We start from the raw sequence: 18,605 nt of genomic DNA, 5'->3' as shown, positions 1-18,605 counted from the left end.
ATATACATAACATAAAACTTATCATTTTAACCATTAGGTGTAGAGTTCAGTGGCATTAAATATATTCACATTGTTATACAACTATCACTACCATCCATTCATAATACGAGGTTTTGAAACACTCGACAATACCGTCTATTGTTTATGGACACATGCTTCCATGCTAAAGTCTAAAAGCACACATTCTCATGAGCACCAAATCCAGAGTCATGGCTATCTCAAGAGAGAGTGGGAAGGAGAGTGTGCAAGGGGCTCCAGTTACAGCTGCGTGGTAGGTAGGCATACAAATGCTCCTATGTTATCATCTGTACTTTTTTGTACACTTGGAATATTTCACTTCAAAAATTTCTCTTTTAAAAAATAATTTCAACTAGACATCTCCACGTGTTTTAGTCATCGACTTTTTAAACGTTCTGGGCTGTTCAGTTCTAAGAAACATGATGGTACCAAGATCCAAGAGGTGAGGTTGCTCCCTGTTGAGGACAGTTAACTTTAGGAAGAGGAAAATTTCTTCCACATTCAGCATTCTGACCCCAGCTTGCCACAGGTGACAGAGGTTATAGGTCTAAGGCCTAAAGGTCTGAGAGAATGATTCTACAAAGGAAAGACATACAGGAGGAGAGCAAGGTTTGGAAGGTGAAAATGAGTTTCATTTTTAGGTTTGAGATTACAGACATACAAAAGGACATATGTACTAATGCGATTTAGAGATAAGAGACGAGCTTGGAGGAAAGGTCGGAACTAGAGCTATACATTTTGGAAATGATAATGGATCCTTTGAGAATGAATGAGTTTGCCAAAGGAAAAAGGATAAAGAAAGAACAGAAGTTGAGACAAAATCTTGAGGAGAGGGGATTAGAGAAGAACCAGTGGAAGAGATAAGGACTAGGTTGAGGGATCAGTCAGTGGGGAAAGAACAACTCAGGAGAGTGACGTGTCGTGGAGATTAAGGCAGGAAAGTTTGACAAGGATTTATTCAGATTAATCCAGTATTTATTGAATGACTAGTATGTGGTAATCACTTTTTTGTGTTTCAGAGGAGTCTTGTGAGTGAGAACTGAGTAAAAGCCGTTGAATTTGATGGTTAAGGTACCATCACCATATTGCTGTAATTATACTTCTTGTCTGTAAACTCTGTAAAGATAGGGACTCTGTCTTATTTATCATTTTAATCTCAATGTCTGGCACAGTGCCTGGCACATTATTAAGTGTTCAGTAGTAAATATGTGAACTATTACACTGAATATGAAATGCTCACATTTCTCCTAGGATATGAAACATATTTTTACCATCTAGTTGTCTGTCCCATTGCTCTCCAGTTCCCTCTCCTACCTTTGAAAATAGTGTTTTCTCCTTTTTCAGCACCTCTTTGATTCCAGTCTACAATTTCTTTATCAATAACCTCTTTTCAAATTAGTTTTACTGTGTTTCTCTACTTCTTGCCACATCGTGCTTCATTCAGTGTTGCTCTTTGAAACCCTGTGTTGTTCTTCCTTTCTTACTCCCATTACTCACTTGTTAACTCAGTATAAAGAAGACAGTTCTAACAGAGCTGTACCGAGGTGGCATGGGCTTCCTGGGGGGAAGTACTGAGTTTCCTGTTTGATGGTATTCAGCAGAGTCAGGACCACCACTTAAGGGAGGTTAGGGTATTGAACACAAATGGTTAGACTAGATGACTCTAAAAAAATTGTAGCTCTTTTGAGATGTAATTCACATACCATGCAATTTACCTATTTAAAGTGTACTATCAATGGTTTTTAATATAGTCACAGAATTGTGCAACCATCACCACAATCAATTTTAGAACATTTTTATCACTCTCCCTCAAACAAAAAACCCATACCCATTAGCAGTCAATTTCCTTCCCCACACACCCTCCCCCAGCCCTAAGCAACCACTAATCTACTCTCTGTCTCTATAGATTTGCCTATTCTGGCCATTTCATATTAATGGAATCATATAATATGTGGTCTTGCATGACTGGCTTTTTTTAACTTAGCATTATGTTTTCAAAGTTCATCAGTACTTCTTTCCTTTTTATAGCCAAATGGTATTCCATTGTGTGGATATACCACGTTTTGTGTATCCATTCATCAGTGATGGACATTTGGCTATTATGAGTAATGCTGCTATGAACATTTGTGTACAAGTTTTTGTGTGAGCATATTCTTCTTGGGTATATACCTAAGAGTGGAATTGCTGGATCATATGGAAATTTTACCCTTTTGAGGAACTGTCAGACTGTTTTTGAAAGTGGCTGCACTATTTTACATTCCCACCAGCAGAGTATGATAGTTCCATTTTCTCCACATTCTTGCCAGCACTTTTTATTATCTGTCTTTTTGATTATAGCACCCTAGTTGGTGTAAAGTAGTATCTCACTGTGGGTTTAATTTACGTTTTCTTGATGACTAGTGGTGTTGAACGTCTTTTCTTGTGCTTATTGCCCATTTATATATCTTCTTTGGAGAAATGTTTATTAAGATCCTTTGTTCATTTTTAATTGGGTTATTTGTCTTTTTATTGTTGAGTGGTAAGAATTCTTTCTATAATTTGGATACTAGACCCTTATCAGATATATGATTTGCAAATATTTTCTTCTGTTCAGTGGGTTGTCTTCGTGTTCTTGATGGTGTCCTTTGCAGCACAAAAGTTTTAAAATTTGATGAAGTCCAGTTTACCTATTTTTTCTTTGGTTGCTTATGCTTTTGGTGTCATATCTAAGCAAACGTTACCTAATCCAAGGTCATAAAAATTTGTGTCTGTTTTCTTCTTAGAGTTTTATGGTTTTATCTCTTACATTTAGGTCTTTAATCCATTTTGAGTTAATTTTTAAAAATTTAGTATGGTGTGAGGTAGCGGTCCAACTTCATGCTTTTGCGTGTGGATATCTAGTTGTCCCCATACCATTTGTTGAGAGACTGGATGACTTTTTTTTTTTTTTTTTTAATATTTGTTTTATTTTATTTTTATTTATTTTTTTTTTTGGTTTATAACATTGTAAAAATTTCAGGTGTACATCATTGTACTTCTATTTCTGCATGGACTACATCATGTTCACCACCAAAACACTAATTACAACCCATCACCACACACATGTACCAAATTATCCCTTTCACCCTCCTCCCTCCCCCCTTCCCCTCTGGTAACCACCAATCCAATCTCTGTCCCTATGTGTTTGTTTATTGTTGTTATTATCTACTACTTAATGAAGGAAATCATACGGTATTTGACCTTCTCCCTCTGACTTATTTCACTTTGCATTATACCCTCAATGTCCATCCATGTTGTCACAAATGCCTGGATTTCATCGTTTCTTATGGCTGAGTAGTATTCCATTGTGTATATATACCACATCTTCTTTATCCATTCGTCCCTTGATGGGCACTTAGGTTGCTTCCAAGTCTTGGCTATTGTGAATAATGCTGCAATGAACACAGGGGTGCATGTACCTTTGCAAATTGGTGTTTTCAAGTTCTTTGGATAAATACCCAACAGTGGAATAGCTGGATCATATGGTAGTTCTATCTTTGATTTTTTGAGGAATCTCCATACTGTTTTCCATAGTGGCTGCACCAGTTTGCACTCCCACCAGCAGTGTATGAGAGTTCCCTTTTCTCCACATCCTCTCCAACACATATTGTTTCCTGTCTTGTTAATGATAGCCATTCTGACGGGCGTGAGGTGATATCTCATTGTAGTTTTAATTTGTGTTTCCCTGATAGTTAGTGATTTTGAACATCTTTTCATGTGTCTGTTGGCCATCTGTCTATCTTCTTTGGAGAAATGTCTGTTCAGGTCTTTTGCCCATTTTTTAATTGGGTTGGTAGTTTTTTTGTTGTTGAGATGCATGAGTTCTTTATATATTTTGGAGATTAAGCCCTTATCAGATGTATGGTTTGCAAATATCTTCTCCCAATTGTTAGGTTGTCTTTTCGTTTTGTTGATGGTTTCCTTTGCTGTGCAGAAGCTTTTTAGTTTGATGTAGTCCCACTTGTTTATTTTTTCTATTGTTTCTCTTGCCCGGTCAGATGTGGTGTTTGAAAAGATGTTGCTAAGACCGATGTGGAAGAGCGTACTGCCTATGTTTTCTTCTAGAAGTTTCATAGTTTCAGGTCTTACATTCAAGTCTTTAATCCATTTGGAGTTAATTTTTGTGCATGGTGTAAGGTAAGGGTCTACTTTTCATTTTTTTGCATGTGGCTATCCAGTTTTCCCAACACCATTTGTTGAAGAGACTTTCTTTTCCCCGTTGTATGTTCTTGGCTCCTTTGTCAAAGATTAGCTGTCCATAGATGTGTGGGTTTATTTCTGGGCTTTTGATTCTATTCCATTGATCTGTGTGTCTGTTTTTGTGCCAGTACCATGCTGTTTTGGTTACTATAGCTTTGTAGTATATTTTGAAATCAGGGAGTGTGATACCTCCAGCTTTGTTCTTTTTTCTCAGGATTCCTTTAGCTATTCGGGGTCTTTTGTTGTTCCATATAAATTTTAGGATTCTTTGTTCTATTTCTGTGAAAAATGTTGTTGGAACTTTGATAGGGATTGCATTGAATCTATAGATGGCTTTAGGAAGTATGGACATCTTAACTATGTTAATTCTTCCAATCCAAGAGCACGGAATATCTTTCCATTTCTTTGTGTCTTCTTCAATTTCTTTCAGAAATGTTTTATAGTTTTCGGTGTACAGATCTTTCACCTCTTTGGTTAAGTTTATTCCTAGGTATTTTATTCTTTTTGTTGCAATTGTAAATGGGATGGTATTCTTAATTTCTCTTTCTGCTACTTCGTTGTTAGTGTACAGAAATGCAACTGATTTTTGTATGTTGATTTTGTATCCTGCAACTTTACCATATTCGTTTATTACTTCTAAAAGTTTTCTGGTGGATTCTTTAGGGTTTTCTATATATAAAATCATGTCATCTGCAAATAGTGACAGTTTCACTTCTTCCTTTCCAATTTGGATCCCTTTTATTTCTTTCTCTTGCCTGATTGCTCTGGCTAGGACTTCCAGTACTATGTTAAATAGGAGTGGTGACAGTGGGCATCCTTGTCTGGTTCCTGTTCTTAGAGGGATAGCTTTCAGTTTTTCACCATTGAGGATGATATTAGCTGTGGGTTTCTCATATATGGTCTTTATTATGTTGAGGTACTTTCCTTCTATACCCATTTTATTCAGAGTTTTTATCATAAATGGATGCTGTATCTTGTCAAATGCTTTCTCTGCATCTATTGAGATGATCATGTGATTTTTGTTCTTCATTTTATTAATGTGGTGTATTACGTTGATTGATTTGCGAATGTTAAACCATCCCTGCATGCCTGGAATAAATCCCACTTGATCATGGTGTATAATCTTTTTAATGTCCCCATACCATTTGTTGAGAGACTGGATGACTTTTAAGGCTCCTTCTGACTCTGAAGATTCTACGATGCTTTGTAGTTTATTGGTTTCTTTTATTGTCTAATCAAGTGGACAGTCAGGATTTCATGTGATGGCCATCCTTTTCCCAAGAATACATTGTGTCTAAAAACAGGGATTGCTATTAGTCTTTTATCAGTTTCTTCTAGACTTCTCAGTTGCTTTCAATTCTGTCCTCCTTTGCCTTTTATGATATTGGTTTGCTTCTGGTCTTGTTTGACCAGCTCAGTTTTCTTTTCTTCCTCTTTTTGCAGATAAGTTCACATACCCCTCCAGCCTTTTTGGAATGGGAACCATTCATCATTTAATTTTAATTAGCTTTGTCATGTAGGTGGCTTAGAATTTCTTCTCAAGCCTCACTACAGTCTAATAAAAATTTCCTCTGATTGTGCCACCAACACCTGGAATTGAACGTGTGAAAAATATACTCAGTCTTCCCTAAGCATAAGCCCTTCCACTTTCCCTTACTGGCTTCTCCTAGTATCTTAAACTTACCCTGGAGTTTTCTGACCCCCTCCCCCACTAGCTCTCTATTCTGTTCAGTATTACATGCTGCTGATCATTACATGGTAAGAGCCCTTGGACCTATCCTTTCCTTTTTGCAGCTATACCCTGCACCTCAGGCCCTTGCATCTCAGAGCTAAATTACTGCCTTTTTGCTTATTTCCTAGACCCTAGTTTCTTTCTCTCTGCGTTAGACCCTATACTCAACTGCTAGATCAATCCCCCTCAAACACTCTTCTCATTAAGTCATTTCCCTGATCCTAGACCCACAGTATCAAATTTATACACCACAGGTTAGCACTTAAACTCCTCCCACCTCCACTTCCCTCTCCTGTCTCTTGTTACTTCCCTAAATGGAGCCAAACTAATTTGGTAGTTAGCCTTATTTATTCTTTATTCGTATTTCTTTTCTCACGTCTTTCTCAGTACACACATTCTTCTTTCCTCCTGGTGTGCCTTTGCTCCTCTGCTATTCTGAATCTCATTCCCTTCAGTGATTGGTCTCATTTGACTCCTCTCCTCTTTTTTTCCTTTTTGCATTCTTTCAGGACGTACTTAGACATTTAGTTTGTCTAGTAATAAGGTCCATGATAACCTGTCCCTTTTTTGTTGTTGTTTGTTGTTTTGGATGTACTACTTTTTGAAAACATTGTTTCATGTGAGAACTATTGTTTCTATTTCATTTATGGCTCTTCTCCTTTCCTACCTACAGCACAGAGTCCTGAACATAATAACTGTCCAATAAATCTTCCTGGCTGACAGAACTATAAAAGTTTTGGGGGGGATGTGTAATGTTTAGCATCATCATCATTTTTCAATTTTAGAAATGCAAAATAATGCCTTTTGTGCCATTACATGATTTTAATTTTTTATATTTTGTTTTATGCCAAGTTTTGCAGACAGTGTTCTCAGTACAGAAAATGAAGTTCAACAGCATATTATTACAAATATTAAATCTAGTGTATTGAACAGTAGCCACCTGATATATCAGATTCTCTCAAGAGAAAGGTTAGCTTCTTGGATGAAGCTTCTAGGCATTTTTTGAAGATACATTATAGCCTTAAAGCCAGTGTTCACCGTTTAACGTATTAAGATCCTTGGCAATTTAATAGCAACATAGTCACCAGCACCCAGAATGAGTGGTGACCTGGTTTCCTTCTTCTGTCTGAAGCTGAGCTTCTGTTGCTGACCTGCTCTTAAAAAAGAAGCATTTCGGGCCGGCCCCGTGGCTTAGTGGTTAAGTGCGTGTGCTCCGCTACTGGCGGCCCGGGTTGGGATCCTGGGCGTGCACCGACGCACTGTTTCTCCGGCCGTGCTGAGACCGCGTCCCACATATAGCAACTAGAAGGATGTGCAGCTATGACATACAACTATCTACTGGGGCTTTGGGGGGAAAAAAAAAAAAGGAGGAGGATTGGCAATAGATGTTAGCTCAGAGCCAGTCTTCCTCAGCAAAAAGAGGAGGATTAGCATGGATGTTAGCTCAGGGCTGATCTTCCTCACAAAAAAAAAAAGAGAAGCATTTCTTCCCATAATTTCCATGTCATCCAAAGTCAATATCAGGAGGGAAAGGAAGATTTTTTGAGTGGAGCTTGGCTGACAGAGAATACAAGGCAGAAGGCAGCTCCCAGGCCATTCGCTAGCTGTCTCTCCTCCCTGCCTGCCCACCTGCCACCTTTCTCACCTCAGGAGCAGAGCTGACTTCAAGGTAGTCCTCAGTTCATAGCACCTGATTAATGTCATCACTGCAAGTTTCCTTTCTTGTTTTGTTCTTTTCTTTTTAACCCTTTATCTTCAATCCGCATACCCATTCCTGTCCCCGTTCATATGCACTCACTTCAGTGTTTGTGTTTTATGTCCTTATACCTACATATTTGCTTGAAGGATACGTAGTATAGTGATGATGTGTCTTCAGCTTACAGAATGGTATTTGCTTAGTTTTTTTTGCTCAATGCTGTGCTTTTTAAGATATATTCATGTTGCTGTAGGTACATTTAAAATTTGATTTCTAAAAGCTACATAGAATTCCATATTTGTATCCACTCCATTTTTATTTTTCAGTCTTCCAGTTATGGAAATCAAAGTTACTTCAAGCTCCTTGGTACAACATCATCACAGTGAACATTCTCACACAGGTCTATAAAGCCTATAATTCAAATTTGGATATAGACAGCCTTATTTGAGAGTTTCTCTGGAATTTATCCACCAGAGTGGGATCACTGGATCATAGGGCATAGACATATTTAATGTCCCTAAGTACAGCCAAATCGCTTAGCAGAATGGCTTATCAGTATACTCTTACCCACAGTGCGTGAGAGTTCTTGCCTCCCCACATCTCTGCCAACCCTTGTGATAATCCACCATTCTAATTTTTGCCCTTTGGGCAGGTTTAAGTGCTATCTCATTGTTTTAGTTTGTGTTTTACTCATTGGTTTTACTTTGAATTTAATCATCTCTTTATATACATGTTAACCACTTAAGCTTCTTTTTCTGTGAGTTTCCTACTCATATCTTTTGACCATTTTTTTTTTTGTGAGGACATCAGCCCTGTGCTAACATCCGCCAATCCTCCTCTTTTTTTTTGCTGAGGAAGACTGGCCCTGGGCTAACATCTGTGCCCATCTTCCTCCACTTTATATGGGACGCTGCCACAGCATGGCTTGCCAAGCGGTGCATCGGTGCGCACCCAGGATCCGAACCAGCAAACCCCGGGCTGCCGCAGCGGAGCGCGCGCACTTAACCGCTTGTGCCACCGGGCCGGCCCCACTTTTGACCATTTTTTTATTGGGTTTCCTGTGATGGTCATATTGAATTGTAGGAATTCCTTGTCTATTCTAGAGATTTAATTCCTTGTCAGTTTTAGATGTTGCAAAAGCTTTTCCTTGTCTATCGTCTATCTTATCTCTGTTCATGGTATTCTTTATTGAACAGAAGTCCGTAATTTTGTTGAAATCAAATCCAGTAGTTTTTCACTGATTAGTTTCTATTTTTAGAGTCTGATTTATGAAATCTTTCTGCTCTCTAGTGTTTTCTGCTCTCTATTGTTATCTCCCAGTGGTTTTTCCACACAAGCCTGTTTACATGGCCTTTTGAAGGAATGTCTTTATTTTCTTTCCCGCCTATCGCTCTCAGGGAGGCTTGGCAGTTGGTGTTAATGTTTGGCTGCTCCTGATGGAGGAAAAAAATGCAAGAAAATTGATGGACTCTCCTTTCTCTAAGCCCTGTGCTTCCACTCACAGGGGTGAGCCCCTGTGACCCTGTTTGTATTGCATGAATCCTGTCTGCTCAGCTACAGCTGATTGGAAAGGAATGCATACCTACCCAAGCTGAGTATTCAAAATCGTCTTCCAAGCAATTTGGAATTATGACTAGTCTCTGCTGGCCTCTTGAAGGACACGCAAATTGAGGGGTTTGGGGATGAACATCTACCTCCATGTTCACAAAGAAGCTAAAGAAATGGTCTGCAGAGAAAGGAGAATGAAGAAGGTATGCACAGAGAAACAGAAAAAGGCCTTATAGCCCCATAGAGAGGGAGAAAGATTTAGACAGAATGTGAGAGTAGCTGTCCTGGATCCTGATGGCTTTCCAGTTTCTGATTCTATTCTCTTCTGAGACCAGATTGCATTTCCTTATCTGTATTAGTTAGAGGTGGCTGACTGCTGTGACAGATACACTCCAAAGTGTATAATGGCCTTAACACAGTAGAAGTTTATTTCTCACTCACATAAACAGGTCCAGATGGTTCTAAGTTGGTGGAGTGGCACCAGTGGAGGGCTCTGTGCCACACAGTTATTCAGGAACCCAGGTTGATGGAAGCTCTGCCATTTTCACCACATGGCTTCCAAGGTCTCCCTAGGTGTCAGCATCCAGCCTGCAAAAGGGAAGTGAACATGGAGTTTAGTACATGGGAAGTTCTGTAGGGCAGGCCTTGAACTAGCACATATCACTCGCAGTCCTTTGGCTGGAATTCAGTCACGTGGCTACATTTAACTGTATGGGAGGCTGAAAAATGTCATCTAGCTGTGGACCCAAAAGGAAAAGAAAATGGGTTAGGTGAACAGTTAGAGACTACCACATCATATTATCTTTGTGATACCTTCATATCCTTATAATTATAAGTTCCCATTTTTTCTTAAACTTGTTTGGGTTGGCTTCCGTTATTTGTACCTCAATGCCTGAGATGTTTTTATAATAACCATATTTAGAATAGTAGAAGAAATAAAGACTGATTAATTTATTTTCTCAGGAAAGTTGGGTCGATTTCCACCAATGATGCATCATCACCAGGCGCCCTCAGACGGCCAGACCCCTGGGGCTCATTTCCAGAGGTCTCACCTTGCAGAGGCGTTTGCCAAGGCCAAAGGATCAGGTGGCAGCCCTGGAGGAGGAGGTAGTGGAAGAAGCCTGATGGGGCAGATTATTCCCATCTATGGTTTTGGGATTTTTTTGTATATACTGTACATTCTATTTAAGGTGAGTGGAATCATCTTGATCATATTACATCAATGAAAATCTAATATCATCATAATAAAAATCATTGTTGGCATTAAAACCCTTTACAGTTCATAACCCTTTTTCAAATCCATCATCTCTTTAAACCTTGCCTCCTCTTTTTGAGGTACTTAGGATAGCAGTTATCTCAGTTTTACAGATGAGAAAATCTTCACTCAGAGCTTAAATGATTTGCCCCAGAATTCACAACTGAAACTGCAGAACCAGTACTTGAACTGGGATCTTCTAGTTCCTGATCCAGTGAGTGGTAAAGGTCAAGGCCCTCTCCCCCAATTTTTTATTTATTTATTTATTTTTTTGTGAGGAAGATTGGCCCTGAGCTAACATCTGCCAGTACTCCTCTTTTTGCTGAGGAAGACTGGCCCTGGGCTGACATCCATGCCCCACGCCAAGCAGTGCGTCAGTACACGCCCAGGATCCGAACCAGTGAACCCCGGGCCGCCGCAGCAGAGCACGCGCACTTAACCGCTTGCGCCACCGGACTGGCCCCCCCCAGTTTTTTTTTGACTGGACATCTTTGCAAGCTGAAAAGGCATAAAGATGTTCTAAAAAGAACTTTATTATTAGGATTGGCACAGTGATTTCCAGGAAGCTACTATGAGGCCAAATAAGGACCATACCAACACCACTTTGTCTTTCTTTCCCCCTAGGAGTATGAGGTTCTCTTTTTAACATCATTTCCAGTAATTCTCCTGAAACAGAACTGCCACATCCTGAAACTAAGCCTGATATTTCCTAGTTCTGAGGAGACAAAGTTTGAGTCCTTTAAAAGCAGACTCCCAGTTAAGTTCCGCCTCCAGGCAGGCTTTGGCAGGCCACGGGCCTGGGCACTGTGAAGGGGAGGCAGGAGCGTCATTTCACCCTTCTAACTAAATAAGAGGCAAGTTCCTTCTTGCCCAGGAATTCTGCAGGCAGCCTGAGTTGAGTCTTAGAAGAGCGTGGGCAAGGCAGACGACCTGTAGAGAGATTTTTTTATTTTGTGCCTTGATACTTTTTTACATGGAAACTTTCTATTGGCTTTTTTTTGAGATGTTTCTCTAATGTTGTTATTTGATTTGATTTCTGGCTTAATTTTTGTCTCCCAACCTTTTTTTTTCTTTTCATTTACTATGAGGGGTTCCATGACTTTGAGGTTCTGAGCTGCTGTTGATGTGTGCTGTACCTCCTTCAATTCTCAGCTCTCTAAGGGGAAGACTGCTGCAGAGGATCGGAAATGCTCCGCTGCCACTCCCGGGAACACTCACAGGAAAATTAGTGAGTGCCCCTTTTGGTATATTCACAAGTTTTGAGTCAGGCAGCTATAATACAGCCAGAGGGACAGTCTGTGGATATGTCTTAAGAGCATTTCTCAAAAGTTGTCCCAAATTAATCTGATGCCATTTTTACCTTGCCTCTGGGAATTCTCAAAAGTTTCCATATTGATGTTGGGCTTTTAAGGGAAGGATAGTTACAAAAAGTACAAAACTGCCAGTTCATTTTTTTATATATTAGCAAATTAATATTTCACATTTGGAATGGGATACTTCTCATTTCCAGACTTCAGAATTGGTAGCAAATATCTTTATTTCACAGAGAGGAAAACAGAAAGATCAACTCATTGCCAAAGTCAGTTATTAGATCTAGGGACAGAGTTTACCACTCTGACTCTTGAAACATGGTCATCAAATATTGACTAACCTACTAGAATATTCTCTGCTCTCCGGGGAAATGAAATGTACATGGCATGGGTCTTCCCTCTAAGAATTTGTAGTCTAGGATAGATGTCAGGAAAAATAACTTGTGAAAAGTTTACTACCAAGAAAGAAGAGATTTGGTGAAAGACTTATGGGAAATCACGGCTAACTGGGTGGCTGTGGAGGAGGGCATGTCAGATAGATAGGATGGCTTGAGTAAGACACAGCCTGACACAGGGCAGCTGTGGAAAGAAGCCTTAAAGAGTAGGTAGGTTAAGCCATGTTGTTGAAGGCCTTGGAGGTGAAACTGCTTTATCCTGTGGATAATGAAGCCTCATCAGAGGTTTTTAAAAGAAAGACATCAGTAAAATGAAGTGAGGCTAGACCACTTGAAGCATGTGCCCATGGCCATAATTGCTTTTTGGATTTACTCCAGATTCTCTGTGGAAGTAGATATCTCAGTCACATTCTACATCCCATTTGGAAATCTTAAATATTCAGGGAATCCTTTAAGAAAGCTGCTGTGTTCTTAGTTGAGACAGTGTCTAACTAACAGCGATGGTAAATGCATTAGTAGAACAATTTTTAAAAGATTTGTAAACTCTTTATAGAGTAGCAAATTCTGTATCCTGTCACATAATGCATTTAAAACAAAAAGTCATGCGTCGCTTAACGACGGAGATACATTCTGAGAAAGGCATCGTTAGGCAGTTTCATCGTTGTATGAACATCATAGAGTGTACTTACACCAACCTAGATGGTATAGCCTACTACACACCTAGGCTACATTGTACTGGTCTTATGGGACCACCGTCATATATGTGGTTCGTCATTGACCTAAGTGTCGTTTTGTGTCACATGACTATAAATAAAATGAATTCCTAAGAGCAGCTGTTTTATAATGTAGTAGCAGTTATATCAGCTTCTTATCCTTCAATTTTGGATCATGCGGAAAATAAAAATAACCTAAGCATTTATGTGGCACAGTCCTCTAGACACTTTACAAATGTTAACTGTATGAATAAGAATTTGTTCCAGAAGTATTAAAAGGCCTTTGAAATATTACATTTTACAATGACCCTCTAAATATATCTGGGTAGCATGGTACTCAGTTATGAAACAGAAAAACTAGATTACCTACATAATGAACAACATCTTAGTTTCCTACTGCCTAGTTTATTTCCTGGTCCATTTCATGTACTGATTGAGTGATTTATTTTTTCTGTTCTGTTTTTAGGGTCTTAATGTTAGTTTCAATAGATGGATGCGCTCTCTACTGACCCTTGTTGAGAAAACTACTTCTGGGAGTCAGGGTTACACCACTTCGCCCCAGGTCACTGGGGCCGAAAACCTTGGGCAAGGAGGTCTCAGCCCTAGTTCAAGACTTCCTCTATTGCAGGAGTCTAATATTTAAACTATCCTCGAGATGTTTTCAACCCTTAGGTGCAAGTGAAATATTGCTCCTTTTAGGGTCTTCTCTCCTTTTCTGAAGTACCTTATAGGTTTAGTACTTTACCCTTAGGCATCATTTGGATTAGAAAGGGTATCTAATTCTAGGGTATCTTCTTTATTTCTGCTTGGGTGACTGTGTAGGGGTGTGTTTTTCGCTCCTAGGTATTTTCTTAGCTGGTTCTGCTGTATTTCTGTGTGTAAGAGAGAGTGATTTGTTCATCAGTGTTAAACATGTGTCCTTTAGACTCAGTGCCCATGGTGTCCTGATTGGATTAGCGGGAGAGACTCCATCGTTTCTCTGAGTTTCAGGACTACCTTGGATTATTGTAGATAATGTTTCAGAAAAGAGTTTAGGGAGTTGTGTATGATGGTTCTTAGATTGATGCTTATTTTTCAGCCAATTTTGAGCTTGTTCAACTGCAAGAAAAACTGAAAGAGACAGAGGAAGCCATGGAAAAATTAATCAACAGAGTGGGACCTAATGGTGAAAGGTAGGTTTTCACATAATAGGACTCAGGCTATTTCCCATTTAGAGAATCAATTCAAAATTTTGCATTTCTTTGATTTCTGGGCCACTTTTATTTTATATAGTTGTCAACTTATTTGTTATTTACATATTATTTCTCATTTAACGTTTCCATTTTCATACTATCAAGCAATCTCAGTTTACAAGTATATATGTTCTGTGTTGTGCACATTATTGTGAGCGAGCAAATCTGTGAGCAAATCCTGCAGGGTGAAATAACTGGGTTTTAAGGAAGACAATTTCCTAGCTATCTAAAAAGGCATAATTTTAAGTAGAACCAGATTATTAAATATTATGCTCTTCATTTGAGACAAAATGAGAGAAGAGAGCAAGTCTGATCAGCTTAGGCATTTGTGTGCTGTGTTGACTGTGCAAGAACAGAATTAGAGATGTTAGATAGGTGTCAGGAGCCAAACTAGCCCTTTAGGATGCCCCACAGGCAAGACTCACTCTTCTTGCTACAGGGATGGCCACGGATCTGAAGAGGTAGGTGGTTCATGGAAGTGGGCAACAGCTAAGAAAACATGCGTGTAGGAAAGCCAGGGAGGAAAAACCGGAATGTGAGATTGAGAACAAAGACAAATTCAGTTTGAGCTAGGCCTTCTGACAAGAATGGAGGAAGAACTGGAGGTGGATAACAAAATCCCATGCAGGAGGATGTGTTGAACGGTCCCTCGTATAGCTCCTTGGGCTCATTGTGGAGTCTTTGCCCAGAAAACTGCTGCTCCACCTTGGCCTCTTCTCTTTGCCATTCTTGGTGGTACTAGTGCCGTGCCCCTTTCTCTGCTTCCTGGCCCCAGCCTTGCCCATCTTTGGCTGGATAAGAGAAGAGTGAACATCTTCAGATTGCAGCCGCTTTACTTGGCTTTTCCCTGCAATATCTACAGTGCTGCTGAAAAGACATTTATGAGGATGAACCTTGCCTATCTGGGCCCAGGAGCCTTGACCTTCTTCTGGTCCAGAAAGCAGAGTGACTACCTTGACTCTTCTCCAAAGTGGCAAGATATATGTGTGTATCTATACATGAGTCTATCTTTGTAAGTGTATAATAATATTTGATATTTAATGAATACTTACTAAGGACCAAGCTCTGAGCTAAATGCTTTATATACATTATCTAATGTATGAATATTTGTATGAGTGTGGCTAAACCATGTTGTGGCCTTTTCTGGCCCTACCCTGTACCACTCACAGTCTGGATAGGGAACAACCGGCATTTATAGACTCTCATGCCTCAAAAACTATCTGTACCCTGGCTGTGGTCCGTTCAAAGCCCCAGGCCACACCTAAGGGTCATTAAAACCATAGATGAATACCTGTGGGCAGGGCCTCCCACCTGGGAGACCCAACCCCTGGGCCTTGGAGTAAGAAACCACATGAATATATTTTTTCACTATTACTCACTGCTATTCAGACTCCTTTAGCTCAAATCAAATAACCCCACCATCTAACCCATGCATACCATCTGTCCATTGTCTAAGCTAGAGACGCAGTACTATAACCTCTAACTACTGTCTGTCCTTTTTGTGCCGGGATTACTTCTCCATGTTTTATGTGCAGAGGCAGAGTTGTTGTCCCCACTCTGCAGCTGGAGTTCTGCTATCCCGTTGTTTCTGGGGCTACCGGTCCTAGCTCAGAACGTTGACTCCTTATAAGATGCTGAGGTGTGGACTCATTGAGAACATATTGATTCCAGCCTGCCACATGGCAATGACTGTGTAAAACATTTTCCACAGAATCTCTCAGGAACTGGGGAGCAGCTCCCCATCCACTGAAGAAAGCATAGCTTGTGGCTGTCTTTCCTACATCTCTCTGTTTCCAGTCCATAGAGATGTGACTTTCTGACACTCTTCAATCTAACACTTTTTATCCTCACACTAGGCCCTGTGAGACTTCAACCCTCAAAACTGCAAGGGCTAGTAGCCCATGTTTTCCATTGTTTCCTTTTTATCCTTATATCCTTTCACCTCAGTTGCTGTGGCATTTGTTCTTCTACAAGTCTGTGCTTCTATGATTATTAGAAGAGCCCAAAATACCCTAGTATTTCTTCTGTCAGATCAAGATTTTATCACATCCCCAGGCTTCTGGGGGTCAAGGAGAGGATTTAAGACAAAGACGACGTGTTCACCTACAGCTTCTAAATCCTTTTTATATAATCACTCCATAACTAAGAAATTTTGTTTAAAATTTCAGAAATATGCAGTTTCTGAAACTTCATCTTAATGCTTATGTAAGAATCAAAATATGGGAAAGGTGTTTAATATTATCTAATAACACTTTTCAGACAGTTTTCACCTGTGAGTGATATATGTCTGTACATGTGTTTAAATAATGAAGCCTCCTGGAAGGTTAATTTTGTGCCATATTACATTTGCTATTAAGCACAATATCCAGCCCAAGGACACAAAGTCTAAGGAAAGGATCTAGGAATCAGAATCGAGGTGTCATCATTTCTGCCCTCGTAATCAGCAAAATTTCCTTTCTAGCATGTAGTGATTCACCTCCTAGAAACATGGCATGGCCTGAGGGGAGAAGTGAGGGTGCACCTCTGACAGCAGACAGCCCTGGCAGGCATGTTGCTTATGTGTGTAGGGCGGTATTCTAGCATGCAGTGCTGGAATATAAACTCTTTGAGGACAGGCTTAGTCTGTTTGGTTCATTGTGTTTTCACATAGTAGGTACTACATAAATACTTATTGAAAAATATAGATGTTCACTTTTGATACAAGCATTTCTACATACATTATCATGGTAGAAGATTAAGTCATGGCCATTCCCAGTTGAGATCCTTGTCTTCATTTCCTGATCTCTATGTTCAGGGTCCTACTAGACATATCTCATAGATACCTACCTTTATCCTCATCAAGCAATAAATGTCTCTTGCACAAATGAATGTCCAAAATGAAACTGATCATCTACCCTCAGCTGAACCTACTCTACCTTTACTATTCCCCATCTCAGCAAATGGCTCTGCCATCTGCTTAGTTGCCCAAAGCAGAAATTAGATGTCATTCTTGATTCACCTTTTCCTTCACTTAACCATATCTCATCAATTACCGTGTCTTGTCATTTCTTCCTAATTAATGAGTCTCCCTGCAAGAGACTCTAGGCTGTACTAGGGCAGGGATTTTCCTTCTTATTCCCAGAGCCTAGCACAGGCCAATAGTAGTATTGGTAAATACTACTAAATAATACTAGTAAAAAAGTATTAGTTGAAATGGAAGAATGAATGAATGAATGCCTTTACTTATGACATGGGTCGGAACTGTCTCATGTGGTTTCTTTTTCTCTAATTTTGCCTTCCTTCAATTCGCTTTCTGCTTTCCATGGGTTATGTCTTTTTTATTTTTGTGAGGAGGACCAGCCCTGAGCTAACATCCAATGCCAATCCTCCTCTTTTTTGCTGAGGAAGACTGGCCCTGGGCTAACCTCCGTGCCCATCTTCCTCTACTTTATATGGGACGCCACCACAGCATGGCTTAACGAGCAGTGTGTTGGTGCACACCCGGGATCCGAACCGGCGAACTCCGGGCCGCTGCAGCGGAGCATGCGCACTTAACTGCTTGTGCCACTGGGCCGGCCCCTGTTTTTTCTTTTTTTATGAGGAAGATCAGCCCTGAGCTAACATCCAATGCCAATCCTCCTCTTTTTTTTTTTTTTTTTGCTGAGGAAGATTGGCCCTGAGCTAACTATCTGTGCCCATTTTCCTCTACTTTATATGGGACACCAAAGCATGGCTTGACAAGTGGTGCATCGGTGCGCGCCCGGGATCTGAACCTACGAACCCTGGGCCACCGAAGCGGAGCGCTCGTGCCACTGGGCTGGCCCTATGTCTTTTGTTTTAACCCTTCAACAGGTCACTGTTGCTCTTGGTAAAGTGCAGAATCTTTAACATGGCTTACATGATCCTGGGTGTCATGGCCCTGCACACCTCTGTTGCGCCACTCTCTCTTGTCTCTCTCTCTGTGGTCCAGCCACACTGACTACTTGCTGTTCCTCTAAAATACTTGTGCACTTTTGCTTCTAGGACTTTGCATATACTTTTTTCCTTTTCTTGAGTGTCCCTCTGACCCCCACTCCACACACACTTATTTTAACTCTTGCTTGCCTTATAGGTCTCAACCTAGACATCATTTTCTAGACATCATTTCAGAGTCCTTCCCTCAACCCAAAACTTGGTTAGGTGTTCCTCCTGTGTGCTCCCACACCACCTATGTTTGCTGGATATTGTAAGTGTCATATTACTTTCTGATCATTTGTTAACCTTTCTGTCTTTCCTAATGTCTTGTAACCTTCTTGAGGATAGGAATTTTCATTGTTCAAATTTGTATTCCTAGTGCTGGCACATTGACAGTGTCAGTTACATGTTGAAAGAATGAATGAGGTAGATCTGAAAAAGTACTTTAAAGCAGGCAGTTTCAGCAGTAATAAAATATCTTCTTTGGTACCTATTTTCATTTACTCTGCTGCTCATACAGCAGCCCTGTATGGTTGTCAGTGGTGGTATTATTTT

General features: G+C 40.1%; 1 protein-coding gene across 8 annotated transcripts in view; it reads left to right on the top strand.

Annotated features, from left to right (window-relative positions):
• The window catches only part of RIC3 (RIC3 acetylcholine receptor chaperone), a 52,923-nt gene that overhangs the window by 13,452 nt on the left and 20,866 nt on the right, over positions 1–18,605 (top strand). For all 8 annotated transcript variants that reach the window (XR_009220816.1, XM_058545917.1, XM_058545915.1 and 5 more), the window contains exons 2-4: positions 10,176–10,402; positions 11,620–11,695; positions 13,964–14,057. Coding sequence is in view for 7 of the 8 variants with exons in the window: in XM_058545917.1 (XP_058401900.1) it covers positions 10,176–10,402; positions 11,620–11,695; positions 13,964–14,057 (397 nt within the window). In the remaining variant the exon portion in view is untranslated. The remainder of the gene's footprint in view (positions 1–10,175; positions 10,403–11,619; positions 11,696–13,963; positions 14,058–18,605) is intronic.

This window comes from Diceros bicornis, chromosome 7 (assembly GCF_020826845.1).
Source record: "Diceros bicornis minor isolate mBicDic1 chromosome 7, mDicBic1.mat.cur, whole genome shotgun sequence".
NCBI classification, from domain to species: Eukaryota; Metazoa; Chordata; class Mammalia; order Perissodactyla; family Rhinocerotidae; genus Diceros; species Diceros bicornis.
This window is presented reverse-complemented; position numbering and strand designations above follow the sequence as displayed.